This window comes from Panulirus ornatus, chromosome 42 (genome assembly GCF_036320965.1).
Source record: "Panulirus ornatus isolate Po-2019 chromosome 42, ASM3632096v1, whole genome shotgun sequence".
Classification (NCBI taxonomy): Eukaryota; Metazoa; Arthropoda; class Malacostraca; order Decapoda; family Palinuridae; genus Panulirus; species Panulirus ornatus.
The window spans coordinates 26,166,207-26,193,914 of record NC_092265.1 but is presented as its reverse complement, the minus strand read 5'-3'; the positions used below and the strand labels follow the sequence as shown (position 1 = coordinate 26,193,914).

Here is a 27,708-nt window from a genome sequence, read left to right as displayed (position 1 = left end):
GTTAAAGCATGGTTGAGGGACATGTTAGTTGAGGTGTGAGTTTGAATGGAGAAAAATTGGAAGTGAAGTGTCTCATATCTGGGAGTAGACTTGGCAGCAAATGGAACCATGGAAGCTTAAGTGAATCATAGGGTGGGGGAGGAGGGAAAAGGTTCTGTGAGCACAGAGGAATGAGTGAAAAGAAAGAACATATCTGGGAAGGTAAATGTGGCTATGAATGAAGGAACAGTAGTCCTTACAATATCATATGGATGCAACACATGGGCTACGGATAAGGCTGTGAAGAGGAGGGTGGATATGTTGGAAATGAAATGATAGCAGGCAATATGCAGAGTGAGTTGGTTTGATTGAGTAGGTAATGAAAGGGTAAGAGAGATGTGTAGTAATAAAAATATATATGGTTGAGAAGGCATAGGAGGGTGTGCTGAAATAGTGTGGACAAATGGCGAGAATGGGTGAGGAAAGGTTGACAAAGATGATACATGTGTCAGAAGTAGAAGGAAAAGAAGAATGGGGAGACCAGATTGGAGACAGAAGGATGGAGTTAAAAAAGATTTTGAATGATCAGGGCCTGAACATGTAGGAGGGTGAAAGGGGTATACAGGATGGAGTGAATCAGAATGATGTGGTGTACTAGGGTCACGGAGCTGTCAATGGACTGAACAATGGCACATGAAGCTTCCAGTATAAATCATGGAGAGGTCTGTAGGGCATGGTAGTAGATAGGGAGCTCTGGTTTTGGGGCATAGCACATGAGACTGAGAATGGATATGAGTGGATGTGAAAATCAAGTATGAAAAAAAATATCTATGAACACCTGTCTAGAAAATGTAACACCACCATGAACCCAATATTTTTCAAATATTTTTCAGGATTTTGTCCTCAATAAAAAAAAGACTATTTGGCCATTAAAGATCTGATTGCTTATGAACAATCGGGGGTAGCAGCAACAGAGTCATTTATTACCTTAATCAGTCCTCCAGTATACTGTGAAACAGAATGGTCAACACTAATACTGCGAATGCTAGCCAAACTAGGATCTTCCTCCCATATGGTTGGACATTCCACAAAGTACCTGCAAACAAAAGCGAAGGTGTAAAGAAGGATTTCACATGAGGCCATAAAGCTGTACAAGTACAAAATCTATTAAGTTGCAGAGTACCTTTCCAGTGAAAATGCTCAGTATCTATTTATTTATATTTTTCATACTTAATTGCCATTTCCTGCATCAGCAAGGTAGTGCCAGGAAACAGATGAAGAAAGACACATCCACTCATATACACACATACATATATATATATACATATATCAACATACATACACATGCACAGCCATATACATAAATACACATGTACATATTCATTCTTGCTTGCCTTCATCCATTCCAGGAAAAACACAACCCCACAGGAAACAGCATCGGCACACCCAAGTCAGTGTGATAGCACCAGGAAAACAAGACAAAAAAGGTCACATTCGTTCACATTCAGTCTCTAGCTGTCATGTGTAATGCATCAAAACCACAACTCCCTATCTACATCCAGGCCCCACAGACCTTTCCATGGTTTACCCCAGATGTTTCACATGCCCTGATTCAGTTCACTGACAGCAAGTTGACCCTGGTATACCACATCGTTCCAATTCACTCTATTCCTTGCATGCCTCTCACCCTCCTGCATGTTCAGGCCCCGATCACTCAAAATCTTTTTCACTCCATCCTTCCACCTCTAATTTGGTCTCCTGCTTCTTGTTCCCTTCACTTCAGACACATATATCCTCTTTGTCACCCTTTCCTCACTCATTCTCTCCATATGTCCAAACCATTTCAACTCACCCTCTTCTGCTCTTTCAACCACACTCATTTTATTACCACAAATCTCTGTTACCCTTTCATTACTGACTTGATCAAACCACCTCACACCACATATTGTCCTCAAACATTTCATTTCCAACACATCCACCCTCCTCTGTACAACCCCATCAACAGCCCATGCCTCACAACCATATAACTTTGTTGGAACAACTATTCCTTCAAACATACCCATTTTTGCTTTTCGAGATAATGTTCTCTGTTTCCACACATTCTTAATCACTCCCAGAACTTTCACCCCCTCTCCCACTCTATGACTCACTTCCACTTCCATAGTTCCATTCACTGTTAAGTCTACTCCTAGATATCTAAAACTGCTAAGTATGTTATCTAAATCAGAAATTCTTACAAAAATGAAAAATTCCATCAACAAACCAAGAAAGACAATACTTTTCTTAGATATCAAAATAAAGAATCCAATTAACAGACCAAAAGAGATATTACTTTTCTTAGACAAGGAACTTAGTCAAACTAAGATTTCAAATCAATACAAAAAATCTGGGACAAACAGTTATGCATGCAAAGTTCTAGCACACACTTCACTTAATCTTTTCAATCTTAAGCTTGATTTATTCTCGTATTTCCTGAAGCCTAAGTTTAAGAGAAAAAAAAAAAGAAACTGAAGTAATAACTAAATTCTTCATATTATCAAAGAACATTTTTTATTTATATTTATTACTATCATTATTATTATTGAGGTGGAAGTGGAAAGATGGAGTGAAAAAGATTTTGAGTGATCGGGGCCTGAACATGCAGGAGAGTGAAAGGCGTGCAAGGAATAGAGTTAATTGGAACGATGTGGTATACCGCGGTGAACGTGCTGTCAATGGATTGAATCAGGGTATGTGAAGCGTCTGGGGTAAACCGTGGAAAGTTCTGTGGGGTCTGGATGTGGAAAGGGAGCTGTGGTTTCGGTGCATTATTACATGACAGCTAGAGACTGAGTGCGAACGAATGTGGCCTTTGTTGTCTTTTCCTCGCGCTACCTCATGCACATGCGGGGGAGGGGGTTGTCATTTCATGTGTGGCAAGGTGGCGATGGGAATGAATAAAGGTAGACAGTATGAATTATGTACATGTGTATATATGTATATGTCTGTGTGTGTATATATATGTATACGTTGAGATGTACAGGTATGTATATTTGCGTGTGTGGACATGTATATATATACATGTGTATGTGGGTGGGTTGGGCCATTCTTTCGACTGTTTCCTTGTGCTACCTCACTAAAGCGAGAGACAGCGACAAAGCAAAATAAATAAATAAATAATTGTTATTGAAACGTATAGGTATGTATATGTGTGTGTGCGGACGTGTATGTATATACATGTGTATATGGGTGGGTTTGGGCCATTCTTTTGTCTGTTTCCTTGCGCTACCTTGCTAGCACGGGAGACGGCAACAAAGTATAATGTTATTATACTTTGTTGATGTCTCCCGCATTAGCAAGGTAGCGCAAGGAAACAGGTGAAAGAATGGCCCAACCCAACCACATACACATGTATATACACACATGCACATATACATACCTATACATTTCAACATATACATACACAGACATATACATATATACACATGTACATATTCATCCTCAAACATTGTCCTCAAACATCTCATTTCCAGCACATCCATCCTCCTGCGCACAACTCTATCCATAGTCCACGCCTCGCAGCCATACAACATTGTTGGAACAACTATTCCTTCAAACATACCCATTTTTGCTTTCCGAGATAATGTTCTCGACTTCCACACATTCTTCAAGGCTCCCAGAATTTTCACCCCCTCCCCCACCCTATGATCCACTTCCGCTTCCATGTTTCCATCCGCTGCCAGATCCACTTCCAGATATCTAAAACACTTCACTTCCTCCAGTTTTTCTCCATTCAAACTCACCTCCCAATTGACTTGACCCTCAACCCTACTGTACCTAATAACCTTGCTCTTATTCACATTTACTCTTAACTTTCTTCTTTCACACACTTTACCAAACTCAGTCACCAGCTTCTGCAGTTTCTCACATGTTTGAGGACAATGTGTGGTGTGAGGTGGTTTGATCGAGTAAGTAACGTAAGGGTAAGAGAGATGTGTGGAAATAAAAAGAGCGTGGTTGAGAGAGCAGAAGAGGGTGTTTTGAAGTGGTTTGGTCACATGGAGAGAATGAGTGAGGAAAGATTGACCAAGAGGATATATGTGTCGGAGGTGGAGGGAACTAGGAGAAGAGGGAGACCAAATTGGAGGTGGAAAGATGGAGTGAAAAAGATTTTGTGTGATCGGGGCCTGAACATGCAGGAAGGTGAAAGGAGGGCAAGGAATAGACTGAATTGGAGCGATGTGGTATACCGGGGTTGACGTGCTGTCAGTGGATTGAATCAAGGCATGTGAAGCGTCTGGGGTAAACCATGGAAAGCTGTGTAGGTATGTATATTTGCGTGTGTGGACGTATGTATATACATGTGTATGGGGGTGGGTTGGGCCATTTCTTTCGTCTGTTTCCTTGCGCTACCTCACAAACGTGGGAGACAGCGACAAAGCAAAAAAAAAAAAAAAAAAAAATATTCATACTTGCTGCCTTCATCCATTCCCGTTGCCACCCCGCCACACATGAAATGGCACCCCCCTCCCCCCTGCGCGTGTGCAAGGTAGTGCTAGGAAAACACAACAAAGGCCACATTCCTTCACACTCAGTCTCTAGCAGTCATGTATAATGCACCGAAACCACAGCTCTCTTTCCACATCTAGACCCCACAAAACTTTCCATGGTTTACCCAAAACACTTTACACGCTCTGGTTTAATCCATTGACAGCACATCAACCCCAATATACCACATTGTTCCAATTCACTGTATTCCTTGCACGCCTTTCACCCTCCTGTATGTTCACGCCCCGATTGCGCAAAATATTTCTCATTCCATCCTTCCACCTCCAATTTGGTCCCCCACTTCCCCTCGTTCCCTCCACCTCTGACACAAACATCCTCTATCCCTGGGGATATGGGAGAAAAAATACTTCCCATGCATTCCCCATGTGGCATAGAAGGCGACTAAAGGGAACGGGAGCAGGGGGCTAGAAACCCTCCCCTCGTTGTATTTCAAATTTCTAAAAGGGGAAACAGAAGAAGGAATCAAAGAACATAAAACATCAAAAAAAAAAAAATTTCATTAGCAAATCAAAGTGTCTTAAGTTTCTTGGCAGTACAACAGATTTACGAGGTTGTTTCCACCACATCACTGTTATCACTGGGTCTAAACAAAATATCATAGTAATCATCACCATTATTTGCTAAAATCACTACTTTCCATCGAAAGTGCATCTTATCTCTCCCACAGCATCACATCTTTATATCTGTGGCAGCCAAATACCCAGGTGTTACTCATGTGGCTCCCAGATGAGAATTCTTCCAACAAGGTTTTTGTAGGTTACCTAATGGCAGAGAAATTTCTGAGGGTGAATCATAAATGACATATGGTATCTTTACATTGTTCTTGGCAGCTCCATGAAATTTAGAATGGGGAAGGATACATCAGCTTAGATCCTGTAAATGTGTAGGACTCTGGTCCCAAGTGGACCATATAGTATGTATGTAGGAATGTGAGAGCTAAATTCCTGCCATTCAACCGAGTTCTCTGTGCAGCACTAGTTCCCCCCCCCCCCTTTTTTTTTCACAGCAGTCTTAACTTAAACTTCCCCACTCCCAAACCTAATGATAAATTCTTCCGAATACCTAAACTTTGTAATAACTAATTCTCCTCTATTCATGTGGATCAAGATACTGTGAACAACCATCTCAATCAAAACTAAGAACTTTATTCTTACTTGTATTTACCTGTTCTTCAAGTCCTCCTTCCTATATCAAAGCGACCTACCACTCAATCCAATTTCTACAATTCAGCTATTGTAAGAGCATCATCCAAATAAAGTACTGCATCTATGGTGCCTTCTATTCACTTCAATGTTTCAGTAGCACACCATAATCACCTTACTTCACTATGTTGCACAATTCTCCTCCATATAAACAATGAAGCAAAAATGAAGATATTACACAGCCTTGTCACTATCTATCTTCAACCACTGACCCATACCTTAAACTACGAACCCATACCACCATTAACTCTTATCAAAAATATTACATTCATTATAAAAGATCTAAAGAGTATAAATTTCATACTTCTAAAGCTGCTTTCCGATCAATTTCATTATATGCCTTTCCTACATCCATAGTCCTATATTTTTGTTTAATATCTAACTCCCTTCCCCATCTTACTAAGACAGCATCAGTAATAAACAAATATTGGCTTCATTTACAAACACATATTGAGGCCCAATGAGGAAAGGCCACGTAGGTAGGTCTCTCTCTCTCTCTCTCTCTCTCTCTCTCTCTCTCTCTCTCTCTCTCTCTCTCTCTCTCTCTCTCTCTCTCTCTAAGCCTATTGCTTCTGGGAACTCCCATCAAGGACAAAGCCCCAGCAAAAAAACCTCCACTTATCCCTGTCCTTACATGCCTTCCTTTCATGCATTATCATTCCACACATTCTTCCCCCATTTCTCTCCCATCAGTACTCTTCCACTCTATTTCCCAATGTCATAGGTGGTCTTCCTCACACAAAAAAAACTCTTTAATTGTACTATCACACACTCTCCTTGCAAACTCCCCATTTAACATTCTTTCCTCATGTCCAAACCATCTCAAAGTGTGTTTCACCCTCTCTACCAATCCACAATTCATTCACTTTGCACTCCCTGCCACATCACATCTCTCGTACATCCCCCTCATTTCTTTCTTCATTCCATAATGTCATAACACATGCTCCTCTCTAATGCTTCATTTTCAGTGCCTGAATTCTTGACCTCTGTGACTAAGTCCATGTCCATGTTTTGGCTGCATAGGTCAAGGTCAGAAGGACCATGCTGTCCCTCAATCCTTTCTTCATTTCCATACTTGCACCTCTACCCTTCATTATTCTATGAAGGGACTCACTGACTCTTCTATCCTATACTGCTCTCTACATTATCTCTCCTTTCATATCACCAAACTTACTAAGGCAGTTCCTTAATAATCAAATTCTCACACCTCTTCCTGTCTTTCTGTCTTTCTCTTCCTGTAACATAGTTTAGTATACTTTCACCTTTCACTCTTTTAAAGTTTTACAAAATCACTTATTTTGCAAAATGTATACTTTTACTCTGTTTCCCTTCAAGCATCATAACTTTACTTTTACTCACACTTATCTTCAACTGCTTATGCATACACACACTGAAAAACATACAACCGTCTGAAAGTCATCTTTACTCACAGCAGACAACACAGTATCATCCACAAACAGGCTTGTCACTAGCCAATAAACCTTATCACCACACTCCATCGCTGCACCCCCTTTCCCTAGTTTTGTTTTCCCCTCTCTTATCATTCAGTCCATATATATGTTAAAAATCCGTGGCAACATTACATAGCCCTGCCTCACACCCACATGTATACTGAAACTTTCACTCAACTCTCCATTCACTTTCTACACATGTATCTGATACTCTACAGAAGACTTTCATAACATCCAACGGTTATCTCCCTACACCATATATACTTAACACAACCAGTAAAGCATTCCACTCTACACCATCATTTGCCTCCTCATGATCAATAAATGCTACATACAGCTACTTACTTTTTGCTAGACACATTTCCACTTTCATATTCACCACAATCAGTCACTTCCATCACCCTATCAATTAACACTATCACATACACTTTTCCTGGTATACTTAACAGACTTATTCCCCTATAACTGCTACGTATATCCTTAGTACTTTTTCCTTTAAAAATAAAGGAACACTAATAGCTTGCAACAAATCCTCAGATACAACATTCTGCTTCTATGCTAGTTATACATCAAATGCATCCAGTCTATCACATTTTCTCCAACATACTTCAGCCTTTCAACCGTAATGCCATACACACCAGGTGCCTTTCCTATCTACAGCCTCATTATTGCAGTTTTTACTTTCCTTCATGCTATGGGTACTTGCTGTTCTATCCTCTTCCTTCCATTCTCCATACCCAGGTATGTAAAAGCTACAGCCTCACTTTCTCCCACACTAAGCAGTTCTTCAAAATTATCTTTCCATCTTTTTGCTTCCTCCTTTTAATTCAAAAACTCCCCCTTCCATACTTTTTACTTATCTAATCTTTCTTCCACCTCTTTCCTTTTTCATCTCCTTCCAGTATACTTTCTTATCTTCCCAATCTTTTAACTCAGTTTTCTTCCAAATCTTCATCTAATCTTTCTTTGCTTTCCTTTATCAACTTCTTACTATTCCACTTACATATGTTATATTCTTTCATCCTTCTTTGCTGAACTTCCACTGGTACATTCCTTTCAAGCAATCTAATATATGCCTTTTTCTTCTCTTCCACAGCATTTCTAATCTCACCTGTCCTACATGCATTTTCTTTTATATTCCTATATCTCACAACCTTGTATCGTACTACTAATTCAACAAACTTTAACAGTCTTTAGAGTCTCTATAACATTTTAAACATCTCATTCATACATGACTGCAATGCCACATTTACTGCACTTCATCTACACTTTCTGTCATCCTCCTTTCACATTCCTCCTTGCATCCTTTCTAATTCATCTTCTCGCTGACCAACAATCTCACCTCTCCATTATTCCTTACCTCCATTTCTCACTGATCCTCAACCTCTTAAGAACTGCAGAGTGGTCACAGTCTCCAAAGTATCCTCTCACAACTCTAGTATCTAGCACAGCCTCTCTCAACCTTTCATCCACAGCCACATAATCAATCAAAGCCTTTTGCTCTTCTCTTACATCATTTCTCATTCATTTATACCAGTGGATCATCCTGTGGTGAAAAAAAGATGTTTGCAAGGAATACATCCCTCTCAGCACAAACATCTACAAGATAATTTCCATTCTCATTTACTACAGATACTCCCCATTTACCAATTATTTCACTAATCTTATCACATCCTACCTTCACATTCTTCTAACCTATAACAACCATGTTTCCCTCCAACTCAAAACCACATTTACATCCATTCAAATTTTTCCAGAAACACTTCATTTCATCCTTACCTCAGACAGTTTTCATATTCATGGTCTCAAACACACATACCCATGCATACTTCACAATTCTAACCTTTCCTTTCACCCACACTATTCTTGGTCCATTCCATCCACGTTCTTTAACATTCCCATACTCTTGATAACAGCAAAATTACACATCCCTAAACCCCAGTATATCCAAACTATAGCTTTTAAATTTCAAGACAAGCTACCTTCTTTTACTCACACCAGTCATCCCATTTACATTCAGTGCCATTATCCTTAATCACTTATCTCCTTTACTCCCCAGCATAACTGGTAGATTCCAGTGCTGCTTTTTAGCCTTTTGTCTCTCACCCCTAACAGAATGCAGGCAGTGGGCAACTCTAGCACAGTGTTTCCTAGAGGCAGCAAGGCTCCCAAATTGTCTGAAATCTAAAACCTCAGCAAACCTCAAGTATTTGTATTGGAAAAAAAAATGCTACTACTGTTGCCCTGATGGAGTTGGGCAATACCTCCCCCTTCTAAAGATTTCTAAGATATTCACTTGGAGATCATTACATATAAACACATGTAAAACTAAACTGAAGTTCATGGCTATTTCTTATGAAGAGGGAAAGAAATATCTATTCAGAGGAAACCTTTGCATGACACAAGTTACAGTGAATAACTCAATGTATTCAAAAGAACTACTATACATACTTCTGAGCACATTCCACCAGAGCATTATGATCAACTCCCACACCAGCCAAAACCATGCGGGAAGGAATGTGGTGATGCTTTAGGTAAGTGAAGAGAACAGTCCGATCAATCTTCATGGCATTTTTTGTTGGACAAATCTTAGGCAAGCCTAGGGTGTTGTCTCTGTACCCTGCCTAGAAGAAAAAAAAATAAGTGCACATCAAGTATTCAAAATACTGTTATCCACAAACTTAACATTAAAATGAGAGCAAGTAAATTTGTAAAAGATTGATACAAACACATACATACACACATTTTTTCTGTCTACTTTTTTATTATGCTTTGTCGCTGTCTCCCGGGTTAACAAGGTAGCGTAAGGAAACAGACGAAAGAATGGCCAAACCCACCCACATACACATGTACATACATTAATGCCCACACACACACATATACATATCTATACATTTCAACATATACATACACAGCCATATACATACATGTATATACACATGCACATATTCATAAATGCTGCCTTCATCCATTCCGCCATCACCCCACCACACATGAAATGACAACCGCCTCCCCCATGCATGCACACAAGGTAGTGCTAGGAAAGGACAACAAAGGCCACATTCATTCACACTCAGATTCTAGCTGTCATGTGTAATGCACTTAAGCCACAGCTCCCTTTCCACATCCAGGCCCCACAAAACTTTCCATGGTTTACCCCAGATGCTTCACATGCCCTGGTTCAATCCACTGACAGCACATCCACCCCACTATACCACATCGTTCCAATTCACTCTATTCCATGCACGCCTTTCACCCTCCTGTATGTTCAGGCCCCGATCACTCAAAATCTTTTTCATTCTATCCTTCCATCTCCAATTTGGTCTCCCACTTCTTGTTCCCTCCACCTCTGACATATATATCCTCTTTGTCAATCTTTCCTTACTCATTCTCTCCATAAGACCAAACCATTTCAATACACCCTCTTTTGCTCTCTCAACCACACTCTTTTTATTACCACACATCTCTCTTACCCTTTCATTACTTACTCGATCAAACCACCTCACACCACATATTGTCCTCAAAAATTTCATTTCCAACCCATCCACCCTCCTCTGCACAACCCTATCTATAGCCCACGCCTCACAACCATATAACATTGTTGGAACCACTACTCCTTCAAACGTACCCATTTTTTGCTTTCCGAAGTAATGTTCTCGCCTTCCACACATTCTTCAATGCTCCCAGAACCTTCGCCCCCCTCCCCCAGCCTGTGACTCACTTCCGCTTCCATGCTTCCATCCGCTGCCCAATCCACTCCCAGATATCTAAAACACTTCACTTCCTCCAGGTGTTCTCCATTCAAACTTACCTCTAAATTTACTTGTCCCTCAACCCTACTGAACCTAATAACCTTGCTCTTATTCACACTTACTCTCAGCTTTCTTCTTTCACACACTTTATTAAAGTTAGTCACCAACTTTTGCAGTTTTTCACCCGAATCAGCCACCAGCACTGTATTATCAGCAAACAACAACTGACTCACTTCCTAAGCCCTCTTATCCCCAACAGACTGCATACATGTATTTTCTTTCATACACATTTGCCATTTCCTGCATTAGCAAGGTAATGTCAAAAACAGAGGACTGAGCTTTAGAGGAAAAATTTCTCAATTGACCCCCTTCTCTGTTCCTTCTTTTGGAAAAGGAAAAACAGGAGGGGAGGATTTCCAGCCCCCGATTATGCACCTGGTCATGAGAAGAAAGATCATGAGAGGCAAGCATTTAGGAAGCAGTTGAGTGAGTATGTCAGCAGCTTTGATGCACAAGACCGGGTATTAGTGATGGGTGATTTACATGAGAAGGTGAATAATTGGCAGTTGAGGGTATAATTGGTGTACATGGGGTATTCAGTGTTGGGAATGGAAATGGTGAAGAGCTTGTAGATTTGTGTGCTGAAAAAACACTGGTGATTGGGAATACTTGGCTTAAAAAGAGAGATATACATAAGCATACGTATGTCAGTAGGAGAGATGGTCAAAGGGCATTATTGGATTACATGTTAATTGATAGGCGTGTAAAAGAGAGATTTTTGGGTAAACGTTTATGTGGTCAGAGGGGCAGCTGGAGGGATGTCTGATCACTATCTTGTGGAGGCGAAGGTGAAGATATGTAGCGGTTTTCAAAAAAAAAAAGAAAATGTTGAGATGATATTCAATGTATGTATGGATCATGGTGAAGTGCCTGAGAATTGGCAGATTGCATGCATAGTGCCACTGTACAAAGGCAAAGGGGAGAAAGATAATGTTTAAACTACAGAGGCATAAGTTTGTTGAGTATTCCTGGGAAATTATATGGGAGGGTATTAAATGATAGGGTGAATGTAAGAACAGAGCATCAGATTGGGGAAGAGCAGTGTGGTTTCAGAAGTGGTAGAGGATGTGTGGATCAGGTGTTTACTTTGAAGAATGTGTGGGAAAAATACTTAGAAAAACAGATGGATCTATATGTAGCATTCATGGATATGGAGAAGGCATAGAATAGGGTTGATAAAGATGCTTTGTGAAAGGTCTTAAGAGTATATGGCATGGAAGGCAAGCTGTTAGAAGCAGTGAAACGTCTTTACCAAGGATGTAAGGCATGTCTACTAGTAGGAAAAGAGAGTGATTGGTTCCCAGTGAAGGTCGGGCTGCGACAGGAGTGTGTGATGTCACCATGGTTGTTTAAAATGTTTATGGACAGGGTGGTTAGGGAGACAGATGCAAGAGTCTAGGAGAGAGGAGCAAGTATGCAGTATGTTGGGGATGAGAGGGCCTGGGAAGTGAGCCAGTTGCTGTTCGCTGATGATACAACTATGGTGGCTGATTCATGGGAGAAACTGCAGAAGTTGGTAACTGAGTTTGGAAAAGTGTGTGAAAGGAGAAAGTTGAGAGTAAATGTGCATTAGAGCAAGGTTATTAGGTTCAGTAGGGTTAAGAGACAAGTTTGGGAGCAATGAAGAATGTGTGGAAGGAGAGAACGTTATCTTGGAGCAAAAATAGGTGTTTGAAGGAATAGGAGTTCCAACAATATTATATGGTTGCAAGGCATGGGCTATGAATAGGGTTGTGCAAAGGAGAGTAGATGTGTTGGAAATGAAATGTTTGAAGGCAATATGTGGTATGAGGTGGTTTGATTGAGTAAGTAATGAAAGGGTAAGAGAGATGTGCGGAAATAAAAAGAGTGTGGTTGAGAAAGAAGAAGAGGGTGTGTTGAAATGGTTCGGTCAAATGGAGAGAATGAGTGAGGAAAGATTAACAAAGAGGATATATGTGTTAGAGATGGAAGGAAGAAGAAGTGGGAGACCAAACTGGAGGTAGAAAGATGGAGTGAAAAAGACTTTGAGCAATCGAAGCCTGAACATACAGGAGAGTGAGAATAGAGTGAATAGGAACAATGTGGTAAATCAGGGTCGATGTGCTGTCAACGGACTGAATCAGGGCATGTAAAAGGTCTGTGAGGTCTGGATGTGGACAGGGAGCTGTAGTTTTGGTGCATTACACATGATAGCTATAGACTAAGTGTGAAAGAATGTGGCCTTTTTAGTCTGTTTTCCTGGCAATACCTCGCTCAAGCAGGGGGTGGCAATATGTTTCCTGTGGGATGGGGAAGCGACAGGAATGGATGAGGGCAAACAAGTATGAATATGTACATGTGTATGTATGTATGCGTCTGTGTATGTGTATATATGTATATGTGTATATGCTGATACATATATGTATGTGTATATGCTGATATGTATATGTATGTATATGTGCATGTATGTGTGCTTGTGTATATATATATATATATATATATATATATATATATATATATATATTATCCCTGGGGATAGGGGATTAAGAATACTTCCCACGTATTCCCTGCGTGTCGTAGAAGGCGACTAAAAGGGGAGGGAGCGGGGGGCTGGAAATCCTCCCCTCTCGTTTTTTTTTTCTTTTTTTTTTTTTCCAAAAGAAAGAACAGAGAAGGGGGCCAGGTGAGGATATTCCCTCAAAGGCCCAGTCCTCTGTTCTTAACGCTACCTCGCTAATGCGGGAAATGGTGAATAGTATGAAAAAAAAAAAAAAAAAAGCTTTGCGGAAGATGAAAGCCGGCAAGGCAGCAGGTTTGGATGGTATTGCAGTGGAATTTATTAAAAAAGGGGGTGACTGTATTGTTGACTGGTTGGTAAGGTTATTTAATGTATGTATGACTCATGGTGAGGTGCCTGAGGATTGGCGGAATGCGTGCATAGTGCCATTGTACAAAGGCAAAGGGGATAAGAGTGAGTGCTCAAATTACAGAGGTATAAGTTTGTTGAGTATTCCTGGTAAATTATATGGGAGGGTATTGATTGAGAGGGTGAAGGCATGTACAGAGCATCAGATTGGGGAAGAGCAGTGCGGTTTCAGAAGTGGTAGAGGATGTGTGGATCAGGTGTTTGCTTTGAAGAATGTATGTGAGAAATACTTAGAAAAGCAAATGGATTTGTATGTAGCATTTATGGATCTGGAGAAGGCATATGATAGAGTTGATAGAGATGCTCTGTGGAAGGTATTAAGAATATATGGTGTGGGAGGCAAGTTGTTAGAAGCAGTGAAAAGTTTTTATCGAGGATGTAAGGCATGTGTACGTGTAGGAAGAGAGGAAAGTGATTGGTTCTCAGTGAATGTAGGTTTGCGGCAGGGGTGTGTGATGTCTCCAAGGTTGTTTAATTTGTTTATGGATGGGGTTGTAAGGGAGGTAAATGCAAGAGTCCTGGAAAGAGGGGCAAGTATGAAGTCTGTTGGGGATGAGAGAGCTTGGGAAGTGAGTCAGTTGTTGTTCGCTGATGATACAGCGCTGGTGGCTGATTCATGTGAGAAACTGCAGAAGCTGGTGACTGAGTTTGGTAAAGTGTGTGGAAGAAGAAAGTTGAGAGTAAATGTGAATAAGAGCAAGGTTATTAGGTACAGTAGGGGTGAGGGTCAAGTCAATTGGGAGGTGAGTTTGAATGGAGAAAAACTGGAGGAAGTGAAGTGTTTTAGATATCTGAGAGTGGATCTGTCAGCGGATGGCACCATGGAAGCGGAAGTGGATCATAGGGTGGGGGAGGGGGCGAAAATTTTGGGAGCCTTGAAAAATGTGTGGAAGTCGAGAACATTATCTCGGAAAGCAAAAATGGGTATGTTTGAGGGAATAGTGGTTCCAACAATGTTGTATGGTTGCGAGGCGTGGGCTATGGATAGAGATGTGCGCAGGAGGATGGATGTGCTGGAAATGAGATGTTTGAGGACAATGTGTGGTGTGAGGTGGTTTGATCGAGTAAGTAACGTAAGGGTAAGAGAGATGTGTGGAAATAAAAAGAGCGTGGTTGAGAGAGCAGAAGAGGGTGTTTTGAAATGGTTTGGGCACATGGAGAGAATGAGTGAGGAGAGATTGACCAAGAGGATATATGTGTCGGAGGTGGAGGGAACGAGGAGAAGAGGGAGACCAAATTGGAGGTGGAAAGATGGAGTGAAAAAGATTTTGTGTGATCGGGGCCTGAACATGCAGGAGGGTGAAAGGAGGGCAAGAAATAGAGTGAATTGGAGTCATGTGGTATACAGGGGTTGACGTGCTGTCAGTGGATTGAAGCAAGGCATGTGAAGCGTCTGGGGTAAACCATGGAAAGCTGTGTAGGTATGTATATTTGCGTGTGTGGACGTGTGTATGTACATGTGTATGGGGGGGGGGGGTTGGGCCATTTCTTTCGTCTGTTTCCTTGCGCTACCTCGCAAACGCGGGAGACAGCGACAAAGTATAAAAAAAAAAAAAAAAAAAAAATATATATATATATATATATATATATATATATTTTTTTTTTTTTTTTTTTTTATAGTTTGTCGCTGTCTCCCGCGTATTGCGAGGTAGCGCAAGGAAACAGACGAAAGAAATGGCCCAACCCCCCCCATACACATGTACATACACACGTCCACACACACAAATATACATACCTACACAGCTTTCCATGGTTTACCCCGGACGCTTCACATGCCTTGATTCAATCCACTGACAGCACGTCAACCCCTGTATACCACATCGCTCCAATTCACTCTATTCCTTGCCCTCCTTTCACCCTCCTGCATGTTCAGGCCCCGATCACACAAAATCTTTTTCACTCCATCTTTCCACCTCCAATTTGGTCTCCCTCTTCTCCTCGTTCCCTCCACCTCCGACACATATATCCTCTTGGTCAATCTTTCCTCACTCATTCTCTCCATGTGCCCAAACCATTTTAAAACACTCTCTTCTGCTCTCTCAACCACGCTCTTTTTATTTCCACACATCTCTCTTACCCTTACGTTACTTACTCGATCAAACCACCTCACACCACACATTGTCCTCAAACATCTCATTTCCAGCACATCCATCCTCCTGCGCACAACTCTATCCATAGCCCACGCCTCGCAACCATACAACATTGTTGGAACTACTATTCCTTCAAACATACCCATTTTTGCTTTCCGGGATAATGTTCTCGACTTCCACACATTTTTCAAGGCTCCCAAAATTTTCGCCCCCTCCCCCACCCTATGATCCACTTCCGCTTCCATGGTTCCATCCGCTGACAGATCCACTCCCAGATATCTAAAACACTTCACTTCCTCCAGTTTTTCACCATTCAAACTCACCTCCCAATTGACTTGACCCTCAGCCCTACTGTACCTAATAACCTTGCTCTTATTCACATTTACTCTTAACTTTCTTCTTCCACACACTTTACCAAACTCCGTCACCAGCTTCTGCAGTTTCTCACATGAATCCGCCACCAGCGCTGTATCATCAGCGAACAACAACTGACTCACTTCTCAAGCTCTCTCATCCCCAACAGACTTCATACTTGCCCCTCTTTCCAAGACTCTTGCATTTACCTCCCTAACAACCCCATCCATAAACAAATTAAACAACCATGGAGACATCACACACCCCTGCCGCAAACCTACATTCACTGAGAACCAATCACTTTCCTCTCTTCCTACACGTACACATGCCTTACATCCTCGATAAAAACTTTTCACTGCTTCTAACAACTTGCCTCCCACACCATATATTCTTAATACCTTCCACAGAGCATCTCTATCAACTCTATCATATGCCTTCTCCAGATCCATAAATGCTACATACAAATCCATTTGCTTTTCTAAGTATTTCTCACATACATTCTTCAAAGCAAACACCTGATCCACACATCCTCTACCACTTCTGAAACCACACTGCTCTTCCCCAATCTGATGCTCTGTACATGCCTTCACCCTCTCAATCAATACCCTCCCATATAATTTACCATATATATATATATATATATATATATATATATATATATATATTTTTTTTTTTTTTTTTGCTTTATCGCTGTCTCCCGCATTTGCGAGGTAGCGCAAGGAAACAGAAGAAAGAAATGGCCCAACCCACCCCCATACACATGTATATACACACACGTTCACACACACAAACCTACACACCCATACATCTCAATGTACACATATATATACACACACAGACACATACATATATACCCATGCACACAATTCACACTGCCTGCCTTTATTCATTCCCATCGCCACCTCGCCACACATGGAATACCATCCCCCTCCCTCTCATGTGTGCGAGGTAGCGCTAGGAAAAGATAACAAAGGCCCCATTTGTTCACACTCAGTCTCCAGCTGTCATGCAATAATGCCCGAAACCACAGCTCGCTTTCCACATCCAGGCCCCACACAACTTTCCATGGTTTACCCCAGACGCTTCACATGCCCTGACTCAATCCACTGACAGCACATCAACCCCGGTATACCACATCGATCCAATTCACTCTATTCCTTGCCTGCCTTTCACCCTCCTGCATGTTCAGACCCCGATCACACAAAATCTTTTTCACTCCATCTTTCCACCTCCAATTTGGTCTCCCACTTCTCCTCGTTCCCTCCACCTCCGACACATATATCCTCTTGGTCAATCTTTCCTCACTCATTCTCTCCATGTGCCCAAACCATTTCAAAACACCCTCTTATGCTCTCTCAACCACGCTCTTTTTATTTCCACACATCTCTCTTACCCTTACATTACTTACTCGATCAAACCACCTCACACCACACATTGTCCTCAAACATCTCATTTCCAGCACATCCACCCTCCTGCGCACAACTCTATCCATAGCCCACGCCTCGCAACCATACAACATTGTTGGAACAACTATTCCTTCAAACATACCCATTTTTGCTTTCCGAGATAATGTTCTCGACTTCCACACATTCTTCAACGCTCCCAGGATTTTCGCCCCCTCCCCCACCCTATGATTTACTTCCACTTCCATGGTTCCATCCGCTGCCAAATCCACTCCCAGATATCTAAAACACTTCACTTCCTCTAGTTTTTCTCCATTCAAACTTACCTCCCAATTGACTTGACCCTCAACCCTACTGTACCTAATAACCTTGCTCTTATTCACAATTACTCTTAACTTTCTTCTTTCACACACTTTACCAAACTCAGTCACCAGCTTCTGCAGTTTCTCACATGAATCAGCCACCAGCGCTGTATCATCAGCAAACAACAACTGACACTTCCCAAGCTCTCTCATCCCCAACAGACTTCATACTTGCCCCTCTTTCCAAAACTCTTGCATTCACCTCCCTAACAACCCCATCCATAAACAAATTAAACAACCATGGAGACATCACACACCCCTGCCGCAAACCTACATTCACTGAGAACCAATCACTTTCCTCTCTTCCTACACGTACACATGACTTACATCCTCGGTAATAACTTTTCACTGCTTCTAACAACTTGCCTCCCACACCATATATTCTTAGTACCTTCCACAGAACATCTCTATCAACTCTATCATATGCCTTCTCCAGATACATAAATGCTACATACAAATCCATTTGCTTTTCTAAGTATTTCTCACATTCATTCTTCAAAGCAAACACCTGATCCACACATCCTCTACCACTTCTGAAACCACACTGCTCTTCCCCACTCTGATGCTCAGTACATGCCTTCACCCTCTCAATCAATACCCTCCCATATAATTTACCAGGAATACTCAACAAACTTATACCTCTGTAATTTGAGCACTCACCTTTGTCCCCTTTGCCTTTGTACAAATGGCACTATGCAAGCATTCTGCCAATCCTCAGGCACCTCACCATGAATCACACATACATTAAATAACCTTACCAACCAGTCAACAATACAGTCACCCCCTTTTTTGATAAATTCCACTACAATACCATCCAAACCTGCTGCCTTTCCGGCTTTCATCTTCCGCAAAGCTTTTACTACCTCTTCTCTGTTTACCAAATCATTTTCCCTAACCCTCTCACTTTGCACACCATCTAGACCAAAACACCCTATATCTGCCACTCTATCATCAAACACATTCAACAAAACTTCAAAATACTCACTCCACCTCCTTCTCACATCACCACTACTTGTTATCACCTCCCCATTAGCCCCCTTCACTGAAGTTCACATTTGTTCCCTCGTCTTACGCACTTTATATACCTCCTTCCAAAACATCTTTTCATTCTCCCTAAAATTTAATGATACTCTCTCACCCCAACTCTTGTTTGCCCTCTTTTTCACCTCTTGTACCTTTCTCTTGACCTCCTCCCCCTTCTTTTATACATCTCCCTCACATTTGCATTATTTCCCTGCAAAAATCGTCCAAATGCCTCTCTCTTCTCTTTCACTAACAATCTTACTTCTTCATCCCACCACTCACTACCCTTTCTAATCTGCCCACCTCCCACGCTTCTCATGCCACAAGCATCTTTTGCACAAGCCATCACTGCTTCCCTAAATGCATCCCATTCCTCCCCCACTCCCCTTACCTCCTTTGTTCTCACCTTTTTCCATTCTGTACTCAGTCTCTCCTGGTACTTCCTCACACAAGTCTCCTTCCAAAGCTCACTCACTCTCACCACTCTCTTTACCCCAACATTCTCTCTTCTTTTCTGAAAACCTCTACAAATCTTCACCTTCGCCTCCACAAGATAATGATCAGACATCCCTCCAGTTGCATCTCTCAGCACATTAACATCCAAAAGTCTCTCTTTCGCGCGCCTATCAATTAACCCGTAATCTAATAACGCTCTCTGGCCATCTCTCCTACATACATACGTATACTTATGTATATATCTCTTTTTAAACCAGGTATTCCCAATCACCAGTCCTTTTTCAGCACATAAATCTACAAGCTCTTCACCATTTCCATTTACAACACTGAATACCCCATGTATACCAATTATTCCCTCAACTGCCACATTATTCACCTTTGCATTCAAATCACCCATCACTATAACCCGGTCTCGTGCATCAAAACCACTAACACACTCATTCAGCTGCTCCCAAAACACTTGCCTCTCATGATCTTTCTTCTCATGCCCAGGTGCATATGCACCAATAATCACCCATCTCTCTCCATCAACTTTCAGTTTTACCCATATCAATGTAGAGTTTACTTTCTTACACTCAATCACATACTCCCACCACTCCTGTTTCAGGAGTAGTGCTGCTCCTTCCCTTGCTCTTGTCCCCTCACTAACCCCTGACTTTACTCCCAAGACATTCCCAAACCACTCTTCCCCTTTACCCTTGAGCTTCGTTTCACTCAGAGCCAAAACATCCAGGTTTCTTTCCTCAAACATACTACCTATCTCTCCTTTTTTCTCATCTTGGTTACATCCACACACATTTAGACACCCCAATCTGAGCCTTCAAGGAGGATGAGCACTCCCAGCGTGACTCCTTCTATTTCCCCTTTTAGAAACTTAAAATACAAGGAGGGGAGGGTTTCTAGCTCCCCACTCCAGTCTCCTTTAGTTGCCCTCTATGACACGTGAGGAATGCGTGGGAAGTATTCTTTCTCCTCTATATATATATATGTGCATACGAGTGGATGGGCCATTCTTTATTTGTTTCCTGGTGCTACCTCGCTGATACAGAAACCAGTAATCAAGTATTATAATAAAATAAAATATATACAAATTATCTATTCATTCATTTTACTTGATCATCATTTCCTGCATCGGAGGGGTTGCACCAAGAAAACAGACAAAAAAGGACACAATTGTTCACACTCAGTCTCTAGTTCTAATGTGTAATGCACTGAAACATCCAGGCCCCACATATCTTTCCATGGTTTACCCCAGATGTTTCACATGCCCTGGTTCAGTCAATTGACAGCATGTCGACCCTGGTATACCACATTGCTCCAATTCACTCTATTCCTTGCACACCTCTCACCCTCCTGTATGTTCAGGCCCCAATCACTCAAAATCTTATTCACTCGATCCCTCCACCTCCAATTTGGTCTCCCACTTTATTTGCTCCCTCCACCGCTAACATATTTATCCTCTCTGTCAACCTTTCCTCACTCACTCTCTCAATATGTCCAAACCAATTCAACACAATCTTCTGCTCTTTCAACTATATTCTTTTTATGGGCTTGTAGACAGTATTGCTCATTTTAGCCAGGTATTAAAGAAACTAGGATAATTGCCTTTACATAAATATTTAACACTAAAGTGACAGATGCTCTGCCAGACTATGGAAGTAGCATTCTGTTGGAGTGCCCTGTTCTTTCCCAGATGGTGGTTAACCCTCTGGCTGTCTCTTAACTTTCTACAAAGAAAAGTATGTCCTTTTGAGTTTAGCAAAAAAAAATAGTATACCCCTAATAGACTAAGAACAGTTTGAGTGTAGCATAGCATGTTAGAAAATGGCTACACAGCATTTTGATTTCTTGAGACAATAAATGATCTGATTTTTGTTCTGTAATGGAATTTTCAAGTATGACATCCAAAAAAGTGAGCTAACTCTAACTGGAGAAAATCTATGGCATCATTTAGCTTTTGTATGAAAGTGATTCATGGGTCATGTTACTTAGTGAGGAGCCTTTTCCTGGATATCAGTCCATTAGGATATAAAGGATTCCTGAGGTAGGAACATAAGGTAAAATGCATGCTTAAACACTGCTCACTGTGAAGCCATACTGAACATGTGGGTGTACTTGAAAGCTGTACATACACTTACTGGTTTAGGACAGGCAACAAACAGAGAGGCAAAATGTTATGGGCATCCAATGTCATTAAGCTTCTATGTCAAAAATGGATGCACATAAAGCAACAGAAGCATGGCACAAGCTGAATCCCATTGCTAAGGGTTTGATACATGGATTATTATCCAAAAACAATATCAGAAGCTTATCTTTGACAAAAATTATCAATGCTCTGTGACAGCACTCAAAATATCAACACCTCAAGAAATGTGGTTACCTCAAGTCTATACAGCAAAGACAGATCTAGAAGAAATGAATATTACAGGTTGTAACTCTTCAATCTGGCAACCTTGGGACCTGGCCATTGCCAGACCACAGAAAATGCTGGAAAACAGAAATAGACCCCTAAGTCATACACAGCTGATGATCCAATCTCATAATACTCACATAAAGTCTTTACAGAAATTCCTTAATCTAATTTTTTCAGTAACTCCACCTTTTCAAGCATAAATAATGATTCATGCTTATGCTTATTAGCACTAGCACCACCTTCTGCACCTTTTGGTCTCTTGGATGACATCCTAAAGGGCTAAAATACAGCTGAATATACGAAATCAAATGGGACAGTTAATTAGCTTGGCTGCAGTGTAAACCAATTTTGGCACCTTAGCACTGCTAAGAGCACCAACCTGGTGGCAGATCCACAAACTAATAACTAATGGCAGCAGATTCAAAACAAGCCAGACCATGGGAGTTGCTGGACCACAGTGTGCCAGATTAGAGAGGTACAAGCTGAACAAAGATCATCTTCAAAAGCTACCCAGTATTTTCAAAGTTATTACAAAATTTTAGGGAGAATAAAAAGATGTTCTGGAAGGAGGTAAATAAAGTGCGTAAGACAAGGGAGCAAATGGGAACTTCAGTGAAGGGCGCAAATGGGGAGATGATAACAAGTAGTGGTGATGTGAGAAGGAGATGGAGTGAGTATTTTGAAGGTTTGTTGAATGTGTTTGATGATAGAGTGGCAGATATAGGGTGTTTTGGTCGAGGTGGTGTGCAAAGTGAGAGGGTTAGGGAAAATGATTTGGTAAACAGAGAAGAGGTAGTAAAAGCTTTGCAGAAGATGAAAGCCGGCAAGGCAGCAGGTTTGGATGGTATTGCAGTGGAATTTATTAAAAAAGGGGGTGACTGTATTATTGACTGGTTGGTAAAGTTATTTAATGTATGTATGACTCATGGTGAGGTGCCTGAGGATTGGCGGAATGTGTGCATAGTGCCATTTGTACAAAGGCAAAGGGGATAAGAGTGAGTGCTCAATTACAGAGGTATAAGTTTGTTGAGTATTCCTGGTAAATTATATGGGAGGGTATTGATTGAGAGGGTGAAGGAATGTACAGACCATCAGATTTGGGAAGAGCAGTGTGGTTTCAGAAGTGGTAGAGGATGTGTGGATCAGGTGTTTGCTTTGAAGAATGTATGTGAGAAATACTTAGAAAAGCAAATGGATTTGTATGTAGCATTTATGGATCTGGAGAAGGCATATGATACAGTTGATAGAGATACTCTGTGGAAGGTATTAAGAATATATGGTGTGGGAGGCAAGTTGTTAGAAGCAGTGAAAAGTTTTTATCGAGGATGTAAGGCATGTGTACGTGTAGGAAGAGAGGAAAGTGATTGGTTCTCAGTGAATGTAGGTTTGCGGCAGGGGTGTGTGATGTCTCCATGGTTGTTTAATTTGTTTATGGATGGGGTTGTTAGGGAGGTAAATGCAAGAGTTTTGGAAAGAGGGGCAAGTATGAAGTCTGTTGGGGATGAGAGAGCTTGGGAAGTGAGTCAGTTGTTGTTCGCTGATGATACAGCGCTGGTGGCTGATTCATGTGAGAAACTGCAGAAGCTGGTGACTGAGTTTGGTAAAGTGTGTGAAAGAAGAAAGTTAAGAGTAAATGTGAATAAGAGCAAGGTTATTAGGTACAGTAGGGTTGAGGGTCAAGTCAATTGGGAGGTAAGTTTGAATGGAGCAAAACTGGAGGAAGTAAAGTGTTTTAGATATCTGGGAGTGGATCTGGCAGCGGATGGAACCATGGAAGCGGAAGTAAATCATAGGGTGGGGGAGGGGGCGAAAATCCTGGGAGCCTTGAAGAATGTGTGGAAGTCGAGAACATTATCTCGGAAAGCAAAAATGGGTATGTTTGAAAGAATAGTTGTTCCAACAATGTTGTATGGTTGCGAGGCGTGGGCTATGGATAGAGTTGTGCGCAGAAGGATGGATGTGCTGGAAATGAGATGTTTGAGGACATTGTGTGGTGTGAGGTGGTTTGATCGAGTAAGTAACGTAAGGGTAAGAGAGATGTGTGGAAATAAAAAGAGCGTGGTTGAGAGAGCAGAAGAGGTTGTTTTGAAATGGTTTGGGCACATGGAGAGAATGAGTGAGGAAAGATTGACCAAGAGGATATATGTGTCGAGGTGGAGGGAACGAGGAGAAGTGGGAGACCAAATTGGAGGTGGAAAGATGGAGTGAAAAAGATTTTGTGTGATCAGGGCCTGAACATGCAGGAGGGTGAAAGGAGGGCAAGGAATAGAGTGAATTGGATCGATGTGGTATGCCGGGGTTGACGTGCTGTCAGTGGATTGAATCACGGTATGTGAAGCGTCTGGGGTAAACCATGGAAAGCTGTGTAGGTATGTATATTTGCATGTGTGGACGTATGTATATACATGTGTAAGGGGTGGGTTGGGCCATTTCTTTCGTCTGTTTCCTTGTACTACCTCGCAAGCACGGGAGACAGCGACAAAGCCAAAAAAAAAAAAAAAAAAAAAAATATATATATATATATATATATATATATATATATTTTTTTTTTTTTTTTTTTTATACTTTGTCGCTGTCTCCCGCGTATTGCGAGGTAGCGCAAGGAAACAGACGAAAGAAATGGCCCAACCCCCCCCATACACATGTACATACACACGTCCACACACACAAATATACATACCTACACAGCTTTCCATGGTTTACCCCGGACGCTTCACATGCCTTGATTCAATCCACTGACAGCACGTCAACCCCTGTATACCACATCGCTCCAATTCACTCTATTCCTTGCCCTCCTTTCACCCTCCTGCATGTTCAGGCCCCGATCACACAAAATCTTTTTCACTCCATCTTTCCACCTCCAATTTGGTCTCCCTCTTCTCCTCGTTCCCTCCACCTCCGACACATATATCCTCTTGGTCAATCTTTCCTCACTCATTCTCTCCATGTGCCCAAACCATTTTAAAACACTCTCTTCTGCTCTCTCAACCACGCTCTTTTTATTTCCACACATCTCTCTTACCCTTACGTTACTTACTCGATCAAACCACCTCACACCACACATTGTCCTCAAACATCTCATTTCCAGCACATCCATCCTCCTGCGCACAACTCTATCCATAGCCCACGCCTCGCAACCATACAACATTGTTGGAACTACTATTCCTTCAAACATACCCATTTTTGCTTTCCGGGATAATGTTCTCGACTTCCACACATTTTTCAAGGCTCCCAAAATTTTCGCCCCCTCCCCCACCCTATGATCCACTTCCGCTTCCATGGTTCCATCCGCTGACAGATCCACTCCCAGATATCTAAAACACTTCACTTCCTCCAGTTTTTCACCATTCAAACTCACCTCCCAATTGACTTGACCCTCAGCCCTACTGTACCTAATAACCTTGCTCTTATTCACATTTACTCTTAACTTTCTTCTTCCACACACTTTACCAAACTCCGTCACCAGCTTCTGCAGTTTCTCACATGAATCCGCCACCAGCGCTGTATCATCAGCGAACAACAACTGACTCACTTCTCAAGCTCTCTCATCCCCAACAGACTTCATACTTGCCCCTCTTTCCAAGACTCTTGCATTTACCTCCCTAACAACCCCATCCATAAACAAATTAAACAACCATGGAGACATCACACACCCCTGCCGCAAACCTACATTCACTGAGAACCAATCACTTTCCTCTCTTCCTACACGTACACATGCCTTACATCCTCGATAAAAACTTTTCACTGCTTCTAACAACTTGCCTCCCACACCATATATTCTTAATACCTTCCACAGAGCATCTCTATCAACTCTATCATATGCCTTCTCCAGATCCATAAATGCTACATACAAATCCATTTGCTTTTCTAAGTATTTCTCACATACATTCTTCAAAGCAAACACCTGATCCACACATCCTCTACCACTTCTGAAACCACACTGCTCTTCCCCAATCTGATGCTCTGTACATGCCTTCACCCTCTCAATCAATACCCTCCCATATAATTTACCATATATATATATATATATATATATATATATATATATATATATTTTTTTTTTTTTTTTTGCTTTATCGCTGTCTCCCGCATTTGCGAGGTAGCGCAAGGAAACAGAAGAAAGAAATGGCCCAACCCACCCCCATACACATGTATATACACACACGTTCACACACACAAACCTACACACCCATACATCTCAATGTACACATATATATACACACACAGACACATACATATATACCCATGCACACAATTCACACTGCCTGCCTTTATTCATTCCCATCGCCACCTCGCCACACATGGAATACCATCCCCCTCCCTCTCATGTGTGCGAGGTAGCGCTAGGAAAAGATAACAAAGGCCCCATTTGTTCACACTCAGTCTCCAGCTGTCATGCAATAATGCCCGAAACCACAGCTCGCTTTCCACATCCAGGCCCCACACAACTTTCCATGGTTTACCCCAGACGCTTCACATGCCCTGACTCAATCCACTGACAGCACATCAACCCCGGTATACCACATCGATCCAATTCACTCTATTCCTTGCCTGCCTTTCACCCTCCTGCATGTTCAGACCCCGATCACACAAAATCTTTTTCACTCCATCTTTCCACCTCCAATTTGGTCTCCCACTTCTCCTCGTTCCCTCCACCTCCGACACATATATCCTCTTGGTCAATCTTTCCTCACTCATTCTCTCCATGTGCCCAAACCATTTCAAAACACCCTCTTATGCTCTCTCAACCACGCTCTTTTTATTTCCACACATCTCTCTTACCCTTACATTACTTACTCGATCAAACCACCTCACACCACACATTGTCCTCAAACATCTCATTTCCAGCACATCCACCCTCCTGCGCACAACTCTATCCATAGCCCACGCCTCGCAACCATACAACATTGTTGGAACAACTATTCCTTCAAACATACCCATTTTTGCTTTCCGAGATAATGTTCTCGACTTCCACACATTCTTCAACGCTCCCAGGATTTTCGCCCCCTCCCCCACCCTATGATTTACTTCCACTTCCATGGTTCCATCCGCTGCCAAATCCACTCCCAGATATCTAAAACACTTCACTTCCTCTAGTTTTTCTCCATTCAAACTTACCTCCCAATTGACTTGACCCTCAACCCTACTGTACCTAATAACCTTGCTCTTATTCACAATTACTCTTAACTTTCTTCTTTCACACACTTTACCAAACTCAGTCACCAGCTTCTGCAGTTTCTCACATGAATCAGCCACCAGCGCTGTATCATCAGCAAACAACAACTGACACTTCCCAAGCTCTCTCATCCCCAACAGACTTCATACTTGCCCCTCTTTCCAAAACTCTTGCATTCACCTCCCTAACAACCCCATCCATAAACAAATTAAACAACCATGGAGACATCACACACCCCTGCCGCAAACCTACATTCACTGAGAACCAATCACTTTCCTCTCTTCCTACACGTACACATGACTTACATCCTCGGTAATAACTTTTCACTGCTTCTAACAACTTGCCTCCCACACCATATATTCTTAGTACCTTCCACAGAACATCTCTATCAACTCTATCATATGCCTTCTCCAGATACATAAATGCTACATACAAATCCATTTGCTTTTCTAAGTATTTCTCACATTCATTCTTCAAAGCAAACACCTGATCCACACATCCTCTACCACTTCTGAAACCACACTGCTCTTCCCCACTCTGATGCTCAGTACA

The 27,708-nt window shown here is 41.7% G+C and overlaps 1 protein-coding gene across 1 annotated transcript in view; it reads right to left on the bottom strand.

Moving 5' to 3' along the window:
• The window catches only part of LOC139761992 (mitochondrial-processing peptidase subunit alpha), a 103,887-nt gene that overhangs the window by 26,851 nt on the left and 49,328 nt on the right, over window positions 1–27,708 (bottom strand). Inside the window, exons 7-8 of the mRNA XM_071686770.1 lie at window positions 9,632–9,804; window positions 967–1,075 (exon numbers count right to left, since the gene is read on the bottom strand). Coding sequence (XP_071542871.1) covers window positions 967–1,075; window positions 9,632–9,804 — 282 coding nt within the window. The remainder of the gene's footprint in view (window positions 1–966; window positions 1,076–9,631; window positions 9,805–27,708) is intronic.